At 46.6% G+C, this 22,699-nt stretch overlaps 3 protein-coding genes across 3 annotated transcripts in view; 2 read left to right on the top strand and 1 right to left on the bottom strand.

The window, feature by feature from the left end:
- Positions 1 to 16,112, top strand: part of LOC135822660 (protein DEK-like) — a 38,443-nt gene extending 22,331 nt beyond the window's left edge. Inside the window, exons 10-15 of the mRNA XM_065335473.1 lie at positions 529 to 712; positions 1,151 to 1,233; positions 11,814 to 11,897; positions 12,183 to 12,251; positions 13,890 to 13,940; positions 15,384 to 16,112. Coding sequence (XP_065191545.1) covers positions 529 to 712; positions 1,151 to 1,233; positions 11,814 to 11,897; positions 12,183 to 12,251; positions 13,890 to 13,913 — 444 coding nt within the window. The 3' untranslated portion in view covers positions 13,914 to 13,940; positions 15,384 to 16,112. The remainder of the gene's footprint in view (positions 1 to 528; positions 713 to 1,150; positions 1,234 to 11,813; positions 11,898 to 12,182; positions 12,252 to 13,889; positions 13,941 to 15,383) is intronic.
- LOC135822650 (uncharacterized) lies at positions 6,950 to 9,221 on the top strand. Its single transcript, XM_065335464.1, has one exon. The coding sequence runs from the start codon at positions 6,950 to 6,952 to the stop codon at positions 8,543 to 8,545; it is 1,596 nt and encodes a 531-aa protein (XP_065191536.1). The 3' UTR covers positions 8,546 to 9,221.
- Positions 16,113 to 20,987: 4,875 nt separating the features above from the next.
- On the bottom strand, positions 20,988 to 22,029 carry LOC135822641 (tropomyosin alpha-3 chain-like). Its single transcript, XM_065335453.1, has one exon. It carries the CDS (start codon positions 21,764 to 21,766, stop codon positions 21,269 to 21,271), a length of 498 nt encoding a protein of 165 aa, XP_065191525.1. The 5' UTR covers positions 21,767 to 22,029; the 3' UTR covers positions 20,988 to 21,268.
- Positions 22,030 to 22,699: the final 670 nt, after the last annotated feature.

Below are 22,699 nucleotides of genomic sequence, written 5' to 3'. Positions count from 1 at the left end.
AAAATCATGAATTCCAGTCGTGGAGAATTTATAACGTTATTCAGCTGAGCGACCAGACTTGTAGCCAGTGTCAACCTTGGCCGCCCACGAGGTGCTTTGTTGCCCTTGTCAAAATAGCCGCTCATGGCTACTTGCGGTGGCGTGTCCGTGTCCATCTGTAGCACATGACCGGTCATTCGTAGTCGCCTACATGCAACTGTGTCCGATATAGGGTTGCTCTTGGTTCTACGGTATAGGTCGTCGTTTGAGATTGTGTCAAGGAATGGATATGGTAACCCCAATATGTTATCATGAGTACAGGCTCACATTCAGCATGCCATCCCGTGTTTTTGTACCAAACATTTTGAACAATTTATTGTACAGAGTGGAAATGAAGTACCATGTTTTCGGAAATTACCGCCTGTCTGAAATAAGCGCCACATCATATCCTCGAAAATGCAGTCAAAATAGCTCCTTCACAAGTTGTACCCCCCCCCCCCCCCCTCTGCTACCTTCAGTGTCGTAGCTTCTGTTGTCTTGTTGTTTCAGGCTCCAACAAAGAAAGTCAGCCGTTCCACTTCTCCCAAGAAACCTGCAACCAGCAACCCGAGCAAGACAGCCCGTGTGACTTCTCCCAAGCCAGCTCCCCGCTCAAGTTCTCCCAAGAAAACTCCGAAGAAGACACCTGTTAAATCGGCTTCAAGCAGAAGAAAAAGCACAACACCGCGAAAAAGTAATGTGGCAACATGAGCCCCCCCCCCCCCCCCCCCCCACACACACACGAATAGATTTTGTTCATCTGTGTTCCTGGATCATAATGCCCCTGGACTGGCGGGGCCTGGTTGACTGGGTGTACGACCTGGTTTCTTATTCACAGAAATGTGGCATGCATACACTGCAGCTTGACACCCACTGTTTGAACTCTGCTTTCTGGTAGCACACGTGCCAGAATTCCAGCAGCAGCTGCTGTAGATCTGTTCACGCGGTTGTCACTGTGTGTCTTTTGACTACTTGGTGATGCATGGGCATGGGCATGGGCATGGGCATGGGCATGGGCATGGGCATGGGCATGGGCATGGGCATGGGCATAGGTAGGTCAGTGGTAACGCTATCTCCATCTTTGTATGCATAGTGGTGTGTATGTGCTTACATGTCCTTACATGTCTTGTAGTCCCCACTGCTGCGACTGTCATGGACTCGGATTCTTCTGATGAAGAACCACTTAGCAAGAAGGTCAAGACTCCTTTCCCAACGGTATGTCCAGTGTTAAAAACTTCTCTTTCTAGGGTGTTTTTATCCGATGCCATAGTCCTAAAACTAAGAGTGTAACGATTATTTGTATTCGAATTTATTCCAACTATTTTTTGGTTTTTTTATTCCAGCTAACAGTGCTCCAAGAATATTTGAATAGGACAGTGCATGCAATGATGCAACCATCAGGCAGTCTTAGCTGGACTATAGGGTACACCGTGGACTATAGGGCACACCGTAGACTATAGGGTACACCGTAGACTATAGGGTATGCTGCAGACTATAGGGTATACTGTAGACTATAGGGTATACTGCAGATTATACCTCACTCCATATTCACCCACATACAATTGGCCATCTACATAAGTGGTGAATATTGCTGAATATTCACCGCTTATATTCACCACTTACCTCATATTCACCACTTATATTCACCACTTTTCGATACTTACATTGTACTGTAAAGAGAGCAGTACTCGGTGCTGCGCTTGATTCCTCTTCAGCCAGCGCACCGGAGCTGTCGAGTGCCCTAGAAAATGTCTACGCTAACTTCCTTAGACAGGACTTTTCTGAGTACAAACGAAATAATTCCTTGCTTGCCATTGCCGCTGGATCCGCATGTGACCAGGTGCTGACAGTGAGCATCTTCACAGCTACAGACGGAGCGTTCCAGCGAGAAAACAAGGTTTTGGACGCTCAACATGTCAATGGCCCGATGATTGCAGATCAAGCGGCAAGCCAGGAATTTCGTTTGTACTCAGAACAGCCCTGTTCAAGGACGTTAGCGTAGAATTTTCCTAGGGCACACAACAGCTCCGAAGCGCTGCCTAAAAAGAAAAGAAGTGAGGGTAGAACCGCTTGGCTCGCTGTTATAAACCGACTCCCGAATTGGCGCGATGGTCGCGGATTGGTCAAATCTTCGCGTGAAATGAAACCTCTCTCTGATTGGTCAAATCTTCGCCGAAACGAAACCTCTCTCTGATTGGTCAAATCTTCGCGTGAAACGAAACCTCTCTAATGATTGGCTTCCGCCACAAAGCTGCACGAGCGTGTTCTCCATGGTGATTGGCACGAGCGTGTTCTCCAAGGTCGTCACCTCCCATGCCACATGCACCAGTACGTGTACACGATCGATTGAACAAGATTCTGAACACGCCGCCCTCCGATTCAGGCAAGAACACGCCAGTCGGTCTGAAGGCTCAGTGAAGCAACAACGACTTACGTTAGTTCTGTGTACATGTACATGTATGACCAACAGGACTGGTTTGTTGGGTTTTAGGGACGAGAGGGTGAATATGGAGAGGTATAAGTCTAATATTACCTTCAGCCTCGTGAATATGGGCGAATATTCACTAGTTATACAAACCTCGGCTTCGCCTCGGTTTGTATACGTATAGATTATAGACCGGTTAGGAGGTCTATACAGGATATATAGACCGAGTAAAAGACCGAGGTCCCCCGAGGTCTTTTACGAGGTCTATATATCCTGTATAGACCAACTATAAGGTCTATAATCTATTTATCGTGTTCTCCACGCAATAGTTTCTCTTCATATACGACATATCCTTGTAATTCTAGTATTATACTATAGCCTATACCGCATTGTACTGCATTGAAAGTCAAGATCATTGTTTAAACTAGGTTCAGCATCGGTAGCACAGTGGCTGGGTGGTAAGGAAGAGTGACTGAGATTCACAAGGTTGTGGGTTCAAATCCCATCTTGTGTATTTCTGCTTTCTTCAAAAATTTCTTTTTCTAAGTTGGAGAGAAAATTTCTAAGTCCAAGAAGTTCTAAGGAGTCAAATATATTTGACCGCTTAGGTATCAGGGAAATTAGTGGGGTCAAATACTAAGAAGGCGATAATAGTGAATATTCGCCCATTAGTCCACAAGCCAAGGTGCCAAAAAGTGACTTTTCGCTCCCGTTCAAGGGGGACAAAGGTTTGTCATGTGCAAATGATAGAGAATGCGTAGAGCTTTCAGGATCTGTGTCACTTGACCCAGAAACATGGGGCTTTGTTGACCAAATCGACGAAATACTTCTTGAAGAGTGTTACCATAGCAACCAAAGTGATAATTCCCAATTTAGGTATCTTGCAGATTAAATACTAACAGTGTTGCTTTGGAATGAAGTAGCCAAGGCCCAGACCTAGCTGTGTACAAATTTTCATGATGATCGGAGGTGTCTTACTACCTCAATAGCATTGCTTGGAATAGAACACAATAGCGTCAATACACGGAATGCAATATAAGTCACATTTGAGAAAATATTTACAAACAAGGAGCCTGCACAAAATAGGAAATGTTGACAAGTAGTCAACTACTCTAGATTGATAATTTATGATTTCCTAGCATGAAGGCTCTGATTATAATAGTACTAGCATAATGGATCGGATGGAGAGCCAAGTATAAATTTATAGTCAAGAAAAAAAGGACCACTAAACTACAAGTTACGCTATAATGGCCATTAACACCACCAGTTACTAAACAATCAGCTCATGCCATAACATTGCACGACGGGCCTTCTCTATCAAAATAATAAATTCTACTACTACTACTACACTGACCAACGGTACTGAATTTCTACAACTAGGTGGCTAACAACTCTAGCACATCTTGGATGCGCACACCAACAGCCTTCCAACTTACTATTTTTTATTTTTTATTTTATTATTTTGCGAGGGTGTTTCCCACAGCCCTATGGTCTTCTTACGAGAGCCCCTAGAAAGGTTAAGCATGATCGAATAAATGTGCGATAATCTGTACAAGAACGAACAGTGGAAGGCAGCATGTTCCACTGATCAGAACCTATGTAGCCAAGACGAGAAAAGCCGCTTTAGTGCAGGCAGAAGGCAAGGCCAGAGTAAAAGAGATTTGGGACCTAGTGACGGCAGTAGTGTGTCCACTAGAGGAGCGGGTATGGCAAATTTCTTTTAGGAGAGAGCTGCATGTGCCGCTATGGACAGAGCGAAATACAAGAATAAAAAGCTTCAAATTGACTCGGACAGAAATGTGGGAGAGGTCGTAAAGGCTAAGAATATGTGAGGCACTGGTGAAGTTATCGAAACCAAAAACTATTCTTAGGCCCCTGTTAAATAGCCGGACATACTTATTGAAATACTAAGAACTAAGGGCGTGGACGTAAGCACTGCTTGCATACTCCAATGACGACTGAATGACACTAAGATAAAAGCTACGCCGTGCGTGAAATGGCAAGAGATATATTGACATGCGGTAGGCACCGAGTTTCCTGTTGACAGACCCAATCAAGCTGTCAATTTGTGACCCAAAAGTCAGGTGCTCGTCAATAACAATGCCAGGATAGCGTGCGGACTGCGTGCGGACTGCACTCGAAGAACATGGATGCCGTCAATGACGACACTGGCGGAACCAGGCACTGCTGCTGTCTGTCTGTGAGGGAGAAGGAAGTTCGTTTTGCTAGGTTCAGCGTCATGCGCTTCCCTTTCAGGTAGGCAGACAGCTTGATCAGATCTCCGTTCAACGTTCCTATGACTTCCTCAGCAGAGTCATCAGCTGCGTACATATTCACATCATCCGCAAACTGCAGAACTGTGGAATTGTTCACACAGGAGGGGAGACCACGGACATAGAGGCTGAATAGGACAGGCCCCAAAACAGACCCCTGCGGAACACCCTGCGTGCGTGGCAGGCCGGCCCTCTGGTGCAATGAGCTGCTGTGTTCGATCACTCAGGTAGCTTTTAAACCATGCCAGAGCCGAGTCACCAATCCCACAATCAAATAACTTATTCAACAGCAACTGGTGATTGACGCTATCAAACACTTTCCTGACATCAGCAAGCACTACGCCAACAACCTTCCCATTATCCAAATCTATCATCCAGTTATCAATTATAATACAATTGCAACAGTCAGGGCCTCCTTACACGAATGATATCGTCTGTATGCAAATTGCTGGGGTGGGATGTCAGGATTCTCTTGGAAGGCTGTTGGAGTGCGCATCCAAGATGCGCTAGAGCTTTTAGCCAGTTAGTTGTAGAACGTCAGTACAGTCGGTCAGTACAGTCTTCCGCTCTACCAACTGAGCTATCGAAGAAGACACATGCCACATGGCCAGGTAGTGTAATCCAAGGCATGAGCTGAGATAGCATGGCCTTCATCTTGACTTGTCGAGTTGGTGGTAGTAGTAGTAGTAGAGCTTTTAGCCAGTTAGTTGTAGAACGTCAGTACAGTCGGTCAGTGTCGTGCAATGTTATCGTATGAGCTGATTGTTTAGTAACTGGTGGTGTTAGTGGACATTATAGCGCGCATCTTGTAGTTTAGGGTCCTTTTTTTCTTTACTAAAAATTTATCCTTGGCTCTCCATCTGAGTCCATTCTTGCACACCTGATGAGCCGTCCTTATCTATACGGCGAAACGATCGTCGTGTGAAACTGCTGCTTGTTACCCGCTGCTTATTGTCCATTATTATTATTATTAAATTTTTGATAGGGCGATCCCCACAGGCCTAAGGCCTTCTTACAGGGTACCCTAAATGTGCCAATACAAGGTTACGGAAGCGAGAAACAGATGTGCATAGGCGAATCTAAATTGTCATAGTCGAAGTACAGTACTATTTTACTGAGGCATTCGGTTTTGCATGATTCTTGTTCGCATACATGTAGCTTCCCATTTTATTGATCTTCGCATCTTTGAGCCACACAAGTTGTGTGGAATGTTGCTTTGCGTCCTTGAATCGTGGTTTGACCGTATTGTCCAGTGGTCTTGCCAGTATCGTCATCGACATGCATGAACATCCGCCAACGACGTCCTTCACAGCTGAGACGTTCCGCCTTCATGCTAGGAATCATAAAGTATCCTTCTAGTGTGCTTGACTACTTGTCAACATTTCCTATTTTGTGCAGGCTCCTTGTTTGTAAATATTTTCTCAAATGTGACTTATAATTATTGCATTCCGTGTATTGACGCTATTGTGTTCTATTCCAAGCAATGCTATTGAGGTAGTAAGACACCTCCGATCATCATGAAAATTTGTACACAGCTAGGTCTGGGCCTTGGCTACTTCATTCCAAAGCAACACTGTTAGTATTTAATCTGCAAGATACCTAAATTGGGAATTATCACTTTGGTTGCTATGGTAACACTCTTCAAGAAGTATTTCGTCGATTTGGTCAACAAAGCCCCATGTTTCTGGGTCAAGTGACACAGATCCTGAAAGCTCTGCGCATTCTCTATCATTTGCACATGGCAAACCTTTGTCCCCCTTGAACGGGAGCGAAAAGAGCGAATAGTCATTTTTTTGCACCTTGGCCTGTGGACTACATATTCACTCGGCTTCAGGTAATATTATATACCTATAGGGTATACTGCAGACTATAGGGTATACTGCAGACTATAGGGTATACTGCAGACTATAGGGTATACTGCAGACTATAGGGTATACTGCAGACTATAGGGTATACTGCAGACTATAGGGTATACTGCAGACTATAGGGTATACTGTGGACTATAGGGTATACTGTGGACTATAGACCTTATTCGATACACGTCACGGGTCACGTGGACCCCACTCACGTGACCCAAGGAACCTCCGAAAAACTGGACGAGTGGCAAGAAGTGTTTTGTTTTGAAAGTGCGTGTTGATAGTTGTGGGCAAGTGTGTTTGGAGGAGAGCTTTGGAATTGTTCTGGGTAGCTGTCACTGTCGTTGGTCAGGGAGACGTGGGTAGGGAGTAGTAGTATGGTGAAGAGTTGCTGTGCAGTTGGTTGCGCTAACCGTTTCGCGAAAGGCGGTGGAAAGAGCTTTTATAAGTTCCCAACTAATCAGCTCAGGAGAGCAAAGTGGATTGCTGCGCTGAAGCGCAAGAACTGGCAGCCCAACGCTTCCAGCTGGGTGTGCTCGGATCACTTTGTAAGGTTCAAGAAGAGCGACGATCCACTATCCCCTGATTTTGTCCCGTCTGTTTTTTCAGACGTGGGTCGAGTAAATGGTGAGAAAGCTTACGTAAAATTTGATCGCCACAAGGCCCGACGGCATGCAGCTTCAAAGCCAACAGCTCAGCCTGAAGATACCTGCCATGGCAATCATGAGCCCGTGCTGACTGGAGAAAGTGACTGTAATGCTGACAAGGAAATCGAAGAGGAGAGTGCGCCGAGAGATTCATGTTCGTCAGACTCTGTTGAGCCAGCGTCCCCAGCTCAGCCAGAGCTCACTGAAGCCAGCAGCCATGTCGACAATAGTGCTGAACAAGAAAATGACGATCTGCGACGGCGGCTAGCCTTGCTTCAGGCGACAGTGGCACAGCTGGAAGAGGACAAATGCCAGCTGAATGGTCAGTTGCAGGAACAGAAATCTGCTATTTCTGCTCTCACCGTCAAAGTACAGCACCTGGAAGCCACTGTGAAACATCAAAAATCAGAGGCGGCAATGTCTTCCATCATATCAGGATTCAAGTCCAATGATGACATGATGAGATATGAAACTGGCCTCCCATCTTTTGCTGTGCTGGAGAAAGTGTTCGCATTTGCTGGCAAGGACATCCCCGACCACCACCGAGCGGCACTTCCGTCCTTTGCGCAGTTTATTATTGTCCTGATGAAGCTGCGCCTCAACTTGCACGATCAAGATCTAGCACATCGCTTCGGCATTAGCCAGTCTACCGTCTCAAAGTACTTCCACAAATGGATCCACGTCCTTTATGACAGGCTGCAGCCGTTGATCATCTGGCCAGAGCGCTCCGAACTGTACCGCACGATGCCATTGGAGTTTCGCGGACAGTTTGGGAAGTGCATTTGCATTATTGATTGTTTTGAAGTGTTTTGCGAAAGGCCACATGGTCTGATGGCCAGGGCTCAAACCTTCTCTAATTACAAACACCACAACACGGTTAAATTTCTTATTGGTATCACCCCGCAAGGCACTATTTCCTTCATCTCCAAAGGATGGGGTGGCCGGACATCGGATAAGTACATCACGGAGCATTGCGGGCTGTTGGACAAGCTATTGCCGGGTGATCAGCTAATGGCAGACCGGGGATTCACGGTCAGTGATGCCGTTGGCCTGCACTGCGCTGAGCTGGTCATACCTCCGTTCACAAGAGGCAAGAAGCAACTGTCGAGAATCAGCATTGAGAAGGCCAGGAAGCTGTCTCGGCTACGAATCCATGTGGAACGTGTTATCGGCAACTTGCGGCAGAAGTACACTATTCTGCAGTCAACCCTGCCAGTGAACATGCTGATGAGTGATGCCTCAACAGGAGTGTGCACCATCGACAAGATTGTCCTGGTGTGCTCTGCGCTGTGCAACTGCTGCGACTCAGTGGTGCCTTTCCAGTAGAAGTATTAACTTGTTTTTTTCCTTTTTTTGTCCCGTATTGTGGAACGTGTGGCACGTTGTTGCTGCATAGATTACCTGGACAGGAGTGCAATGCAAATTATGTTACTTGTATTTTACCACTCCCTCGAAGAACGGCTTTTGTCCCTGTGTCTAGTTATCACCAATGTGTAAATCTCAATCAATCACACTCCATTACACACACACACACACACGCACACACACACACACACACACACACACACACACACACACACACACACACACACACACACACACACACACATACACACACACGTCATGTTTCAAAAAGCACAACTTGAAATCATCATATGATTTCATCTTTTTCGCTTGCCTGCACATAATAATAACAAGCCCCCCTGTGGTCATATTGACTCCAGTTCAAATTTCTGACACGGTGGAATGTATGATCCTGCAGCCATGCATGAGCATGGCTGTTGATTTCTATGTACATGTATGGTGCAATCATTTGTGTGAGAAGTGAGAGTTTTGGTGGGTTGGGCATAGCTCCTAGTTACATAATTGCATCAGGATACATGCATGTATGCACACACACACATATACACTACTACTGCTACTATGTACAGCTGCCCTATCGGGCCACGCCGCTATCATAAGCGGGAGACAACAACTAAAAGAGAGAAGAGAGGAAAGAAAGAGCGAGAGTCAACAGAATCTAGCATGGCGTTGCACACACACACACACACACGTACACACAGTTATTCCTTCTTCTTGCATGCTGCGCATATCCACTTGCGTTTTGGTTTCTGCTTCATGCGAAGACATACCAAGTGAAACGGCTTAACTCTGCAGTCTGGATGTGAGCATTCCACCACGTCGCCGTCCTTATCCTCGTTGCAAGTGCATACAGCTCCATCAGAATTGGCGGCAGTAGATTTGAAGGATTTTGTAAAATACTTGCCGACAATCTCTGGCAGCACGCCAGCCTTGTAGAAAGACGTGATGGCTTGGACTGTCTTGTGGAAATCTGGATCTGGATGAACGCGGATGACTACACATTCCCGCACGCTCCACACCACAAAATCCGAATATGCTGCCTTGCATACAAACATCTGTGCTTGCACTTGGTATGCATACTTGTGACCAAGGCGCAAATGGAATTTTCCATCGACCTCCTTCAAACAGAAGTTGGTGTCCTTTGCCAGATCATGGAAGGACTTGTTCACGGCTTTGAAAGGGCATTTCACCTCAAGGACGCCATATCCGCAGCAAGTACAATTGATGTTTCCATCAGGACTGGCACCGAGATACGGATGAGTGGTGGAGATGACGAATCCTGAATCAGTAACTTTGAAGTCGCAGTGGTTAGGCTCAAACAGTTTGACGTAGCAGTCTCGGGCAGTCTGCTCATGCTCCAAACCCCAAGTGGTCGCTGCAGAGGAAAACTGATATGCATCGGGGTAGCAAATTGCACGAATTAGAGATGATGATGGGTTCGCAGGGGGTGTGTGAGCAGCATCACGGAACTTTGAAGCTGTCACACGCCCTGCGCGGAACCTGAACCACAGCTTGCTCTTGCTCTGATCGCGGGTTGCCTTTTCAACAGCAGCCGATTCTGCTGCTGTCACTCCCATGCCTTTCAAAACATCATCACACCGGTTCAGCAACACATCGAGCGATGCGTCTAGCATTGCCTCGTCATAGAGGTCGGTGATATAAGCTGGGAACCCAGCTGGGCGGGTTGGGACATACCTCTCGCAGAAACCAGGAACAATTGATAGTATCCCTGGCTTGCTCTGCGTGGAGGCAAGACCAGAAAAGAACTCGTTGACTTCACTGGTGGTTGGCACAGTGTATGTCGGCAGTTGTGTGGTGACATCCACACTGGCTGCTGCTGGCTTAGTGCGCTTGCTGCTCGGCGCGGCAAAATCCATCTCGCATATCCTGGCATACTGCACAGGCTGCAGGGATGGGGCAATCCACTGACATTGCGTGGAGGTGCAGGCGGAATTTTATTTCACGAAATCCGTCCTGGCCACCAGAGTAAATAGCAAGGCGGCAATGTGGGAGCATGCCTCACCCAGGCCAGCCATACACGTACAGTGGGCACAAAGCACACTCCCATCCATGTCAGCTGCCACCCAAGGCTGCAGCTCAGCAGAGGACACGGACTGGGAGTGACGGACCTTCGCCATCACAAATGCTCTCTTGCCATCCGCAGTTGCAGGAAAGGTGACGACATTGCCAACCCAACCAGCAACGAAAAACTGGTACCCCTCCAAGCTTTTGTATGCCTTCATCTCCTCTTTCGTGCAGGGACTCGGCGCGTTCACGAGATAGTGGTACAAATCAGGATACTCCACGCTGGGGAAATCAGTTGTGGCACCAGGCATGAGAGATCTGCTCGTCACGTAGGGGTCCTGGTCCGAGCCGATGAAGGCCAGCTTCTCGGCATACCGTGTCTTGCCCGCTCTATCCAAATCGCGATAGATTTCGGACAACTCTTGAACCGCCATCACTGCTAGAACACTCAAAACTACAAGAAGACTGCTTACTGCTCCGAACACCTGACAAACCTGCATGAAAGTACTTCGAGAAAAGGAAGGAGACAAACTCCGATATTGAAAATACATTCAAAACAAATTTCCGTGATGCTCAGCTGAGGCCTTTTTGCCACTCGTCCGGATCACGCGTCCGAGTGCCGGGTGCGCATCCTCGAAGGCGCCCCGAAAAATCACGTGATCGAATAAGGTCTATAGGGTATACTGTAGACTATAGGGTATACTGTAGACTATAGGGTATACTGTGGACTATAGGGTATACTGTAGACTATAGGGTATACTGCAGACTATAGGGTATACTGCAGACTATAGGGTATACTGCAGACTATAGGGTATACTGCAGACTATAGGGTATACTGTGGACTATAGGGTATACTGTGGACTATAGGGTATACTGTGGACTATAGGGTATACTGTGGACTATAGGGTATACTGTGGACTATATCCTACAATGGTTGTGATGTCCCTTCAAGGGCCTTGGCGGGAAAGCAATGTGTGTATGACCCGCTCAATGTTGTAATGGTGGGCGCGATGTTCTAGAGTTATTTGTGATGGACTGTGCTATCACATTGCACACACGGCTATGGCAGGCTTCTGTCAGTTGTCGAATCTTAGAACTGATATTGATTGATGTCACCTTCTTTACTGCTATATCTGTACGTTTGTTGTTGTTGGTGGTGGTGGTGGCGGTGGCGGTTGCGGTTGCTGTTGTTGTTGTTGTTGTTCAGGATGAGGAGTTGACATCATGTGTTGAAGATTTCCTCAAGACATCAGATTTAGATTCTGTGACTGTCAAAGCCATCTTGCAAAAGGTAAAGTGTCGTTTCCTGTGTGGTGGCTGTACATAAACACAGCAACATCCTAACAAGTACTTATTACTCTACAACGGTTATGTAGTTCCTAGTCCACAACTTCCTACTCCACAACGGCTTCATTCCACTGTAACTTAATAGAACTGAGACATGTCTGAAAAGGTGAAAACACATTGTCCGGAGTATGACGTATCGAAGTCGTGCGCTTACATATCAACTCAATACCGGTATGACGGCCTTGCAATTTTGGATGCCATTTTCTCATCCGGCAATGTTGTTCCTCAGGTATTTCTCAAGTACAAGAGCCATGACCTCAGCGAAAAGAAGGATTTCCTCAAGTCAACGACTAAATCAGTAAGGTGTTTCTCCTCTTGTTGAGTGTGATTGAGCAACCTGAACCTGAACCTGAAGCTTATTCTTGTCTTGAGTGTGATTACCCCCACCCAGAGTGTGCAACTGCCTGTGCCGTGTCTATCAAGAGTACTTATCCCATGCTACGGGGTGGAGGTCCGTTTTCAGCCAACCAGATGCCGTCCTCAGCGGGGAATGTTCCGTAGTATTCGGATTAAATTCCCCTCCAGCATTCCCCGCTGTTTAGCGCAGTACACACTTTGTACCACCTAGGACCCCCGAGCGTTGTACGTACACTGGCGCACTGCCACTGTACCAGGCCCTGCCAAAGCAAAGGCAGTACCAGACATGATAGCAGTACTCCAGGCGCACGTAAAACACATGAGAGATCAATCCCAATGGGCACCACATGCACGTGCACGCTTCAAACTGACCGAAAACCTTTGCATGCGCCTTGCAATACAATACTATTCCCTTTGCATGCACCTTGCAATACAATACTATTCCCTTTGCATGCGCCTTGCAATACAATACTATTTTCTTACCAGTATAAAGTTGATCCATGAAAGGTTCGCGATGGGAAAGAAGAATACCTGGCGACATTATCATTGTTTAATTTGAGCTGAATAAGCCCAGCAGTGACCTACCGCAAAGTACTATACTAGTACAGCTGTATCTAGAACAGATCATGTGCTATGTATTTTTGAGCTGACTTCTAGTCTACTCGTGGCGGAGCATTTTATCAGTGTGCAAATAATATGCATGGGTTTGTCATTATGGTGTGAAGCTCTATCGTCGTAGACGTCCGCTCTAGGCCTTTGGAGGCATCGTGCAAACTCCTTCCGGTACCCCCGTCCCGAAAAGTGCTATTGAGAAATTAATGAGGAGTTGCACGCTCTTGGGGGTTATGTACTCTTAGTTACTGTAAAACCGGGAATTTTCGGTGGTGTAATATTTTCGATCTTTCCCAAAAATCAACGGTTTGGTAGCGCGAAAATTTCGGTAAACCAGTTTTCCAGATCCGAAAATGCGGTTTGCACACTGTGTGGCATGGTTGAATTTTGGGTTGCGTTTAACTTTAGGTAAAAAAATTACCTGTACCGAAGTTTATAGAAAAGAAAAGGGACCAAGGAACTACAAGTCACGCTATTATGTTCTTTTTTATAAATTTATCCTTGGCTCTCCATCCGAGTCCATTCTTGCACCGAAGTTACCGAAAATTAATCTCCACCGAATTTTCCGGTTTTACAGTACCGTAAAGTACCGCCAGAGCGCCCCGTCTCGTCAGAGCGCCCCACCTTGATTTTACAGCCACGGGAAGAAAATCGTATGGCAGAATGCTACTAAGTTTGTACGGCGTGAGAACCTTCTTGTACGAAGGTCGCACTTGGCATGTTTTAATGTGGAGCTCACATCCGCTTGAAGGTAAACTGGGTACGGATTGACTACACAACGTGCAATGTGTGTACACGGTCTACACGGTCCGTGTCATATTTCCTACAGACAGGAAACCACCTCCACAAGACAACCACGAAAGGACGAGATGGTGGGGCGCTCTGGCGGTACTTTACGGTATATGCCTAGATGAAACATGCTGATCACCTTACTTGTTGATATTGCTGGTTTGTTCTTGGTGTGCAGCTGTTTACTGAGATGACATCATAACGCAAAGTATCAACAGATGTATTCACTGTAAGTTTATATTAACATGGAATATGACGTGCTGGGGGCAGGTTACTCTCTCTCTCTCTCTCTCTCTCTCTCTCTCTCTCTCTCTCTCTCTCTCTCTCTCTCTCTCTCTCTCTCTCTCTCTCTCTCTCTCTCTGTCTCTCTCTCTCTGTCTCTCTCTCTCTCTGTCTCTCTCTCTGTCTCTCTCTCTGTCTCTGTCTCTCTCTCTCTGTCTCTCTCTCTGTCTCTCTCTCTCTGTCTCTCTCTCTCTGTCTCTCTGTCTGTCTCTCTGTCTGTCTCTCTCTCTCTCTCTCTCTCTCTCTCTCTCTCTCTCTCTCTCTCTCTCTCTCTCTCTCTCTCTCTCTCTCTCTCTCTCTCTTGACTTCATCTTGCTCTGTGGGGTGGCAAAAGTCTGTTTGTATTGAGTGTCGACAAAACGTTGTTACAACTTATCTTTTGTGTTCTTCAAGAGGGGCTTTTATTTGAGTGAGCACGGTAAGGTGGGTATGTTTCTGCCGGAGAGTTATTTTTACTACTCCTGGTAGCTAAAACGGTGACACTACACCAGGTGATGCGAGTGTTCGCCGTCGACAGCAGACCCCATAGAAAGGGTATCCAGGGGTTCACACTCTTGGGAGCTTCTGTACTCTTGGTGACATGCACATGTACATGTACATGTTGACATTCTGACATTCTGTCGCCTTTGCCTTCACTTACAAGTCATGTACTTTGTGCAGAAACCCGATACGGAGAATCTTAGCAATGAAACCACTACGTGTCCACACCACGTGCTAAGTACGAGCACACACACACATCGATCGACTTGTGAACATTTTACTGTTTCATGATCGCCGATTTAGTTGAATTTTGGAGTCAAAATTGTCTCCTATCAGCTTTCACAACTGTATGCCTTTCTCGAAAAGTCGTCAATGTCACTCGAATGCCTTTGCCAATTTATGATCTCGAGAATAAGTCTGTGGCCGTGCCATTTTTAGCCACACCGTGACTTAGACTAAATTGCTTCGCAGCTTTTTGCAAACATGTACAGTCTTGAAGGGGAGAGAGGGCTAATTTAGGTTTGAGCAACTACCTCGCTTTTCCGGACAGCTAGCGTTTTTATAATTAATTTTTAAAAGGTTCATCAGCGGAGTTGAGAGGAGTTGAGAGTAACTGGCCGAACTGATCACAACAAAGTCTAGTGAACAACAAAACCCTTGCTTTAATCCGCTGCTCAAAGCGATTTAACTGAGAGTAACACGAGCCAAGTATGATGTTGGTGTTTGGTAGCTTTTTTCTTTCAATAACTCTCTCTCTCTCTCTCTCTCTCTCTCTCTCTGTAGTATAGTTGGCATTTACTCTTTCCAACTTTCAGTTACTTGTGCCTGATGTATCAGGAACTGGCATTGCAAAGGTGAAGGCTAAACATTGTATCATGTTTCCCTTTCATTTTATTTTTCTATGCCCCAGGCTACAGGCTCATTTCATTGTACCCCGTGGAGGTACTGGACATCTATGTGGAGTTTCATGTTCAATCTCTTTGTCATAGGATGATAGGGCATTATTATCTTAGAGCATATTTGGTTTTGGTTTTCATGAATTCTAGGACTGGCTTTGAACAGACAAGAGTTGCCAATCTGTGGTGTGTGTGTATGTGTGTGTGTGTGTGCGGTGCGTGTGCGTGCGTGCATGTGCTTGCAGAAGTGCTATGTGGATGTCTAGCTTTTTTCTGTCACTTCTAATACCTATTCTTAGTGGAAGAGCATCTTTAAAAATTGTTTCTAATTGAAGGCAGAGCTTGTTTTTCTAATTGAAGGCAGAGCAGCTTGTTTTTCTAATTGAAGGCAGAGCAGCTTGTTTTTCTAATTGAAGGCAGAGCAGCTTGTTTTTAGACCCTTTACTAGTATGTACTAGAAGAAGTGGTTGTTGAAATCGAATCTAATAATTACAGTATGATTTTAAGCACGATGATAGCGTTATGCCCTGTCACTGTGTGCAAGCACATTGCCCTCTAATGTGGACGTGCAGGTGTGCAGCGACACCATTGCGTATGCTAGGTGTTACTTCTTTTGGTTTGTTTGTTTACGTAATGCACTTCCACTTTTTCCATACGTTCAGTGGTATGACTGTGCAGTTGTCACAAGTAAAATTCTGACCGATGTGCACTTTCAGAGTCGGAGACCCAGTTTGATGACCCCATCTACCTGTGCTGGAGCAAGAGAGTGCTCAGGACGTCGAGGTCGTGTACCTGTGCTGCGCTTCAAGTGTGCATGCTCCAGTATGACTGTGACATGATTATGAAGAAGAGGTTGGTGCAACTTTGGCGATACTTGGGAAATTGTGTGTCGCTCCCTATGTGGGAGCTCGCAGTCGGCAGGAAAAACGCGAGCTCCCACGTAGGGAGCGACACACAACTCCCTACATTAAATTATATACTTCAGTACATTCCCAATGCTGTAGACAGCAAGCTGTTTCGGCCATAAAGGCCTCATCAGTACACCTATGAGCTACTTCAGTACATTCAATAGTTGTGATAATTATGATGACAGGGTGCTGAATTGTTTGGTGTGCTGGAACATTGTGTCCGGCTAGAGATATGTGACACGTTGTCAATTGGACGTGTTTACCAACTTCTATTTCTTCTTCTTTTTTTTTAAATAATACACATGCGTGATGTTCTCTCTCCCGAGCCCAAATCTTTGCTGATGATGGTTATTTCATGGCACAAACATTGGATTAATTTTCCTGAAATGAATTTCTGAAAATGCAGTATAAATTGAGTGTAGAGCCAGTGTTGCTCACCATCCATTCCTGGAAACAAAATTTCCAATACAGTAGTCAATTTAAAAAATTCACATACATTGGCATTGGCTGTTCACCCTAACCAGGTCGGTTTCTTCACCCTTGCACCTTTGTCATATCTTACGCTAAGAGGCTGATTTCATAGGCATAGAGCCAGGGCTTATGACTGTATGTGTATGATGTTTGCCAAACACATACTAGTAGCCTATACAGTATTAGGAACAAGAGTTCAAATGAGCATATTGCCGTCTTACATGCTCTTCTCTGCGCTGTTTCTATTGCCTCTCTCTAGTCTCTCTAGTCTGTCTCCGATATTCAAGACCTTTTTTTCTTCATGTATGTATAATCCCACCACAAAGTGGTCAAAGACCGAAATCCCATTCACTGCATCCATGTTTCCCTCGTGCCAGGCCACGAGTTCCCAATTAATTAACTGTGGGTCGCAGCACGGCTGGAAAAAATCCTTCCGCTTCCAAGCAGGACTTGAACCTGGTAGAGGGGACGGTTTCAAATAGGACACCGGTTGCAAACCGGAACGGACTCAATATTCACTTTCTCTCTTGGTATTTTGATTAGAAAACATATGTCACAGTGAGACTACGATGTGTTATACTCCGAGCCAAAATTTCATGGCTCTGCGATGACCAGAAGCGCCATATCAAGCAGGTGAGTTTTTGACGTGTTGCTTCGCACTGCGACTTGAGTTTTACGACTTTCGAAAAATCAACTTCTTGTCGCAGGTAAACAGCGGCTCGCCTCTCGCCAATAAAGCACCGCATACCAATCAAAACTAATGGAAGCACACACAAGGCTTATTGTTACTCTGTACTGGCCGTCGTGGAGCGATAGCAATTACCTAATTTCAGACCCAGAGTGAATTTGACGTGCACTCTAAAACGTGTCCGGTTTGGAGCCACCTCTGATTTGAACTTTTTTGAAGCGAAAAATTGGGCAACTTGGAGGCAATGGGTCAACACAAAGGAGTGGCTCAGTTCGATTGACTTTGGCCCCAGAGCAAACTTCAACATGCCAGTTTCCTTCCACAAACATATTTTGAGTGAAAAATCAACGCTGATGATCGGTTTGGGTCTATACAAATTTGGCTGTCAAAACGTCCCGGTATCGAGCCGTCCCCTCTACCCTCTGTTTCTCTATCAGTCTATGGTCTTAGACCATCCCACTATGTTTGATCTACTCACCTCCCACCGCTTAGGAGCTGCATCTGCGCCTTGATCCAAGAGGGTGGTGGCGTTCCTGGGGATGCGGAAAACTGGACCTTTGGCCGAGTCTCACGCGAACCGTGAAAAAAATGTATAATCCATAATTATAATGATGATGATGTGGAAAGCCTGGTGTCGGAGTCAACTGCATGCATGGTCAACACCCATCTCTGACTCTGGTTTACCCGGCTCTGTAGCAGTAGCCGCTGTTGACACAGCATACAGAGAACCAGCTGTAGTAACTTATTATAGCTTTACTGATAATTAATAGTGTGTTGCTCCCTACGTGCGATCTTGCGCTGTTCCTGCCAACTTGCTGAATTCTCACTTGACTGACTCACGACTGCCATCCAGAGCACACGAGAAGTCCATCGAACTTTCCACTCAGCAAACGGTTGAAACCTGCAAGAAAGTACCACTCCCTGCTCAATACACAGTGTTTCGGGGAATTCAGCCCTCATCAGATGAGCTTGAGTAGGCTGAGGAAGATTGTGCCTGAAGAGCATCACTTATAGTGCTCTCCAGGCACAAACATCACCAGGGATACGAACTACTGTACTAACAGAGACGCTCCGTTTCCAGCGCCACAAACACCTCGTGAACACCAGATAGCAGCGCGAGTCAGTGTCCATCGGCTCATCATCGGGAGGTGCTGAACAAACGCTGAGGACCGTTAGCCATTCACAACGTTGTTGCCTCCAAACCATCTCATTCGCAAACCCGGGCCTGGGACAACAATGTGAAGAAGAGGTTGGTGCCGAAGTCGCACCAACCTCTTCTTTACTGATATCGCCGTTTTATAGTTGACCCCACTCAAATGCACAGTCGACTATTGATGATAAAGATGCTATAGCCCTCCCAATCGGTCAATTATCTGTAAATGTGTTTCTACTACCAGCAGACTACTCTATTCCTGGAGTAGATTTGCTATACCCAACTACAGAAGCGCTTGGCCTTACCAATCACTATCGGGTATATAGTATGGTGGTCTCGTTATTCGAGTATTCCTGTAGTGTGCGAGGACACAGATGTGCAGTGCCGTATCAGTGGAAATGTCTGCGCCTGTCCTCCATTATGCTGCACTAGCCTGCAGTCTCGGTCTAATGCATTTACGCCGGGTCAGATTGTTTCTGCGATCAGGGTTCTCCGGAGGGATGAGTACAATCGGCATGCAGCCGAGGAGCAGCAGATGGAGGTAGGCACTGCACTTACCCTCAGTGCGTGTTGCTGGAAGTCTCCTGAGTTGCAGGTGTTGGAAGTTGGCTCATGGGCCACGGCAGACGCCCTGGCCTCCCATGGATTCGTCCTGAACAAGTCTGCCTTCCGTGATGTGGTGGCGACTGCTGGCCACTGGATGAACTACCACCATCTGGCATCATGTGTATGCGGAGTAGCCATGTCACTTGATCACGCTGCGGTCTGTCCCACGGGAGGCTAGGCTACCCAAGTTTCCGTCGCAACGAGGTTCAGTAGATCTGTTGGCGGAGGTCACTGGGAGGTGTTTTCGGCACCATTCCGGATGTCAAGATTGACCCCACGTTGTTGCCAGTCACTGGTGCCATTGCCAATCGTTCTGCTGCCTTGCTGGGGCTTGTTTGGACATCAACGCAAGTAAAGGGGGTTTCTACCATTCTGATCTCGACGGCGAACAATCATGTACTGTACACAGGATCACCTGTCTAAATAGACGGTCATCTTTGGCGTGCCCATCAATCATGCGTGTACTTGTACATTTCATCTTCTATAGACTACAATAATTACATGTACATGTAATTGAGTGTCATACGATACATGTAACCGTCATGTACTGTTTAATGTACATGACTGTGCTTTTGTCGTATTGATTTCATGTGTCTGTGCTTCCTTTGCATTTGGCCCAACAAACATGCTTGTAAGATTCGGATGGAGAGCCAAGGATTAAAATAATTAATTTAAAAGAAAGACCAAAGTGTTACATGCTATCAAGAGTACATAACCCCCCAGAGTGTGCAACGCCTGATCCAGCTTTGTGTAGGGTCTTGGTCGAGCGGAATCGGATCTTTGCGTCATAATACCGTACACATCTGAGGGGAACCCGGGGAGTCGCGGGTACTCTTGGATCAAAAACAATGGTGCCCTGCCTCGAGACCGGCCTTGCGCTGGTGTGAAGTGTACGCATGACATCAGAAGATCCGATTCCGCTCGACCAAGACCCTACACAGAGCTGGATCAGGCGTTGCACACTCTGGGGGGTTATGTACTCTTGATGCTATCCATAGTTCGTGTCCAACACTAACGGCAGTCATAAGCAACATGTTGTGTAGTCAGAAGGTGTAACAGCTGGCACAATACAGACTGATGTGATACTGACATTCAACTAACATCAATATACATGTACATGTACATGATTGTACATGTACATGTACATGTATGACCAGGTTCTCAGTCAAAGATGGAGCTCAGCTCGCGAAGGGGTTTCTAAGGGAAGGTAAGGTTCGCACGTCCGCGTTACAACCGGCTATGCATTTGTGTTGAGAAACACAACCAGCTTATTACTGACGCCGTGACGATACCGTGGCATGTGCTAGCAAGAGTAAAATCTTATGTAATTATTTACTCTTGGTGCCGGTAACAGTTGATCACTTCTTTGAACAAAGTCACAGACTCACAGTTCGCTTGTCCGCCATTTACAGTAATTCTCAGTAAGTTGTTCCCTGCTAGTGACGAGAACCGAATGGAAACACCATTGTAAAACCCTACAGGATCTTCCTTGTACCTGCGTTGGTGTGTGTGTACTGTACATGTATGTGGGCGAGGGGGGGGGGGGAGGGTCAGGACTCGACTGCTATCCCTGGAAACGTATTACCGGTATATCCCACTCACAAAAGAGGAAACGAGACCAGCCATGCCAGTGAGTTATGACCGTCCAGACCCGTGCCCAGCTGAGCTGAGAAACGCAAACTGGGCACATGTACACCGTAACACGGGTAGTCACCATGGTCACAGTGAACGGCAGTCACCATGGTCACAGTGAACGGCAGTCAACTATTGTACTTCTATGTACATGTGACTGTTACCATGGCTACAGGCTACAGCTGCACCTCTTGACATGATTATTGGGAAAACAGAAATTCTGGATAGTGTTCAGTCTACTGCATGTAGTTGATAGATTTTGCTTGACATTGATTAGGCCCGGGCATATCCGGCTTGTATAATAGAATAGTTATAATTATCTCCTAAAAATACAAGAGGGATGTTTTGGCACAACTGACAAGCAGCAGGAGAAGCAGTACCAGTGATGGTACAAGACTGTCAAGAGTAGTGTGCGAGAGCGCAACAGCCACGGTTACCAGCTCACATGTCATTCAACTCCCTCAACGTTTCCTCTAGCTGTTGCTTGGTTGCCACATTGTCTTCACGCGCGGCTTCCAGGTTGCGCTCCAGTCCTTCGTTCTCCTTTTCTAAGCGATCACCTCTTCGTTTTGCCTCCTCGGCTTCTTGTTCGACACGTCTCAATTCTTCATTCAGCGTCTTGACTTTCTCACCCAGATCTCCCTCTACTCGGTCCAGTTCTTCTTCAAGCATTTGGACTCGTGCCTCCAGTTGTGTAGCACGAGATTCAGCCGTGCTAGCACGCTCATCTGCGGTTCGCCTAAGGTCTGTCTGCCCCTCTGCCTTGTCAAGGTCTCCCTCCAGTAGTTGCACCTGGCGTCTCAACTGTTCCATATCAGCTTCCAATGCCATAGTGACTTGTTCTTGTTCTTTGAGCTTGATCTCGGCAGCGTCAGCTCTCTCGGCATTCTGGTCTGCCTCAGTGCGGAGCTTCTGAACCTTCTGCTTGATGGTCTCCATAATGAAAGCACAGCTTCTACCTGTTTCAGTGAACTATAGTCAACCTTTGACGGAGCAAACAACCCGCTCACGCTGTGCCACGAATGTCGACAGCAAGGTTCTCTTTTGACCTGATCCGCCCGACACCTTTCTTCAGTTATGCTACTTTCTACAGTGTCGTTCTGCTGAAGTGTTCCGTCTTTTCTACCCGTCCGTAGGGTGTGTCAGTAACCTGGCTCAGTACAACACACACTGAGCTACTCTCCTGGTAGCCGCATGATGCTAGACTCAAAAGCAGTGCCAGTGGACGGCCGAGCCTAGCCTAGCCGAGCCCAGCCTAGCCTCGCCGGCACCGAACAATGTATGCAGCGTGTGTTGAAGGGAGCTGCCCATCGTCTTGCAGCAGCAGGAGCATGCAGCAGCCACACCGCTGTCCTGATGCAGTTCCCGGGCAAGCCGGCCAGGCAGCACTGCTGTGCAGTGTGATGGGTGCATCGACAAGTACAACAAAATGTTCATGTACATGAAACGCTAGCAGCTTCAAAGCCTGCACGCGCGGCTGGTTGCGGTCTTGGAATTGGGTAGACCTAGGCTAGAGTGAGTAGTAGATCTACTTTGTATGTATCCCAATCAGTGTCACAGCTGATTCACTCTAGTATAACAGCTGATATTTTTCAGAATTCAGCCAGCTGGCAATAAGGCAAATGCATAGAGAAAGGTTTTACCACAGGTTTGTGATTTTTGACTTGCAGTCCAGATACATTTTACTAGAGCGGTTGAGTCGAACCTGCTTTCAATGATGCAGGTTCGTCTTTCCTGTGAGGTCGAGCGGGCCGGGTCTTGAAACGCGAAGTTAAAAAATGAAAATAAGAAAAACGCGAAACATTTCCCTGTGACTGTGTGAGTGTTGCTGTCTGGTATCGATGCGTCCTGATACAGGGCCCTAGCTCGACT

This window comes from Sycon ciliatum, chromosome 1 (assembly GCF_964019385.1).
Source record: "Sycon ciliatum chromosome 1, ocSycCili1.1, whole genome shotgun sequence".
Classification (NCBI taxonomy): Eukaryota; Metazoa; Porifera; class Calcarea; order Leucosolenida; family Sycettidae; genus Sycon; species Sycon ciliatum.
This window is presented reverse-complemented; position numbering and strand designations above follow the sequence as displayed.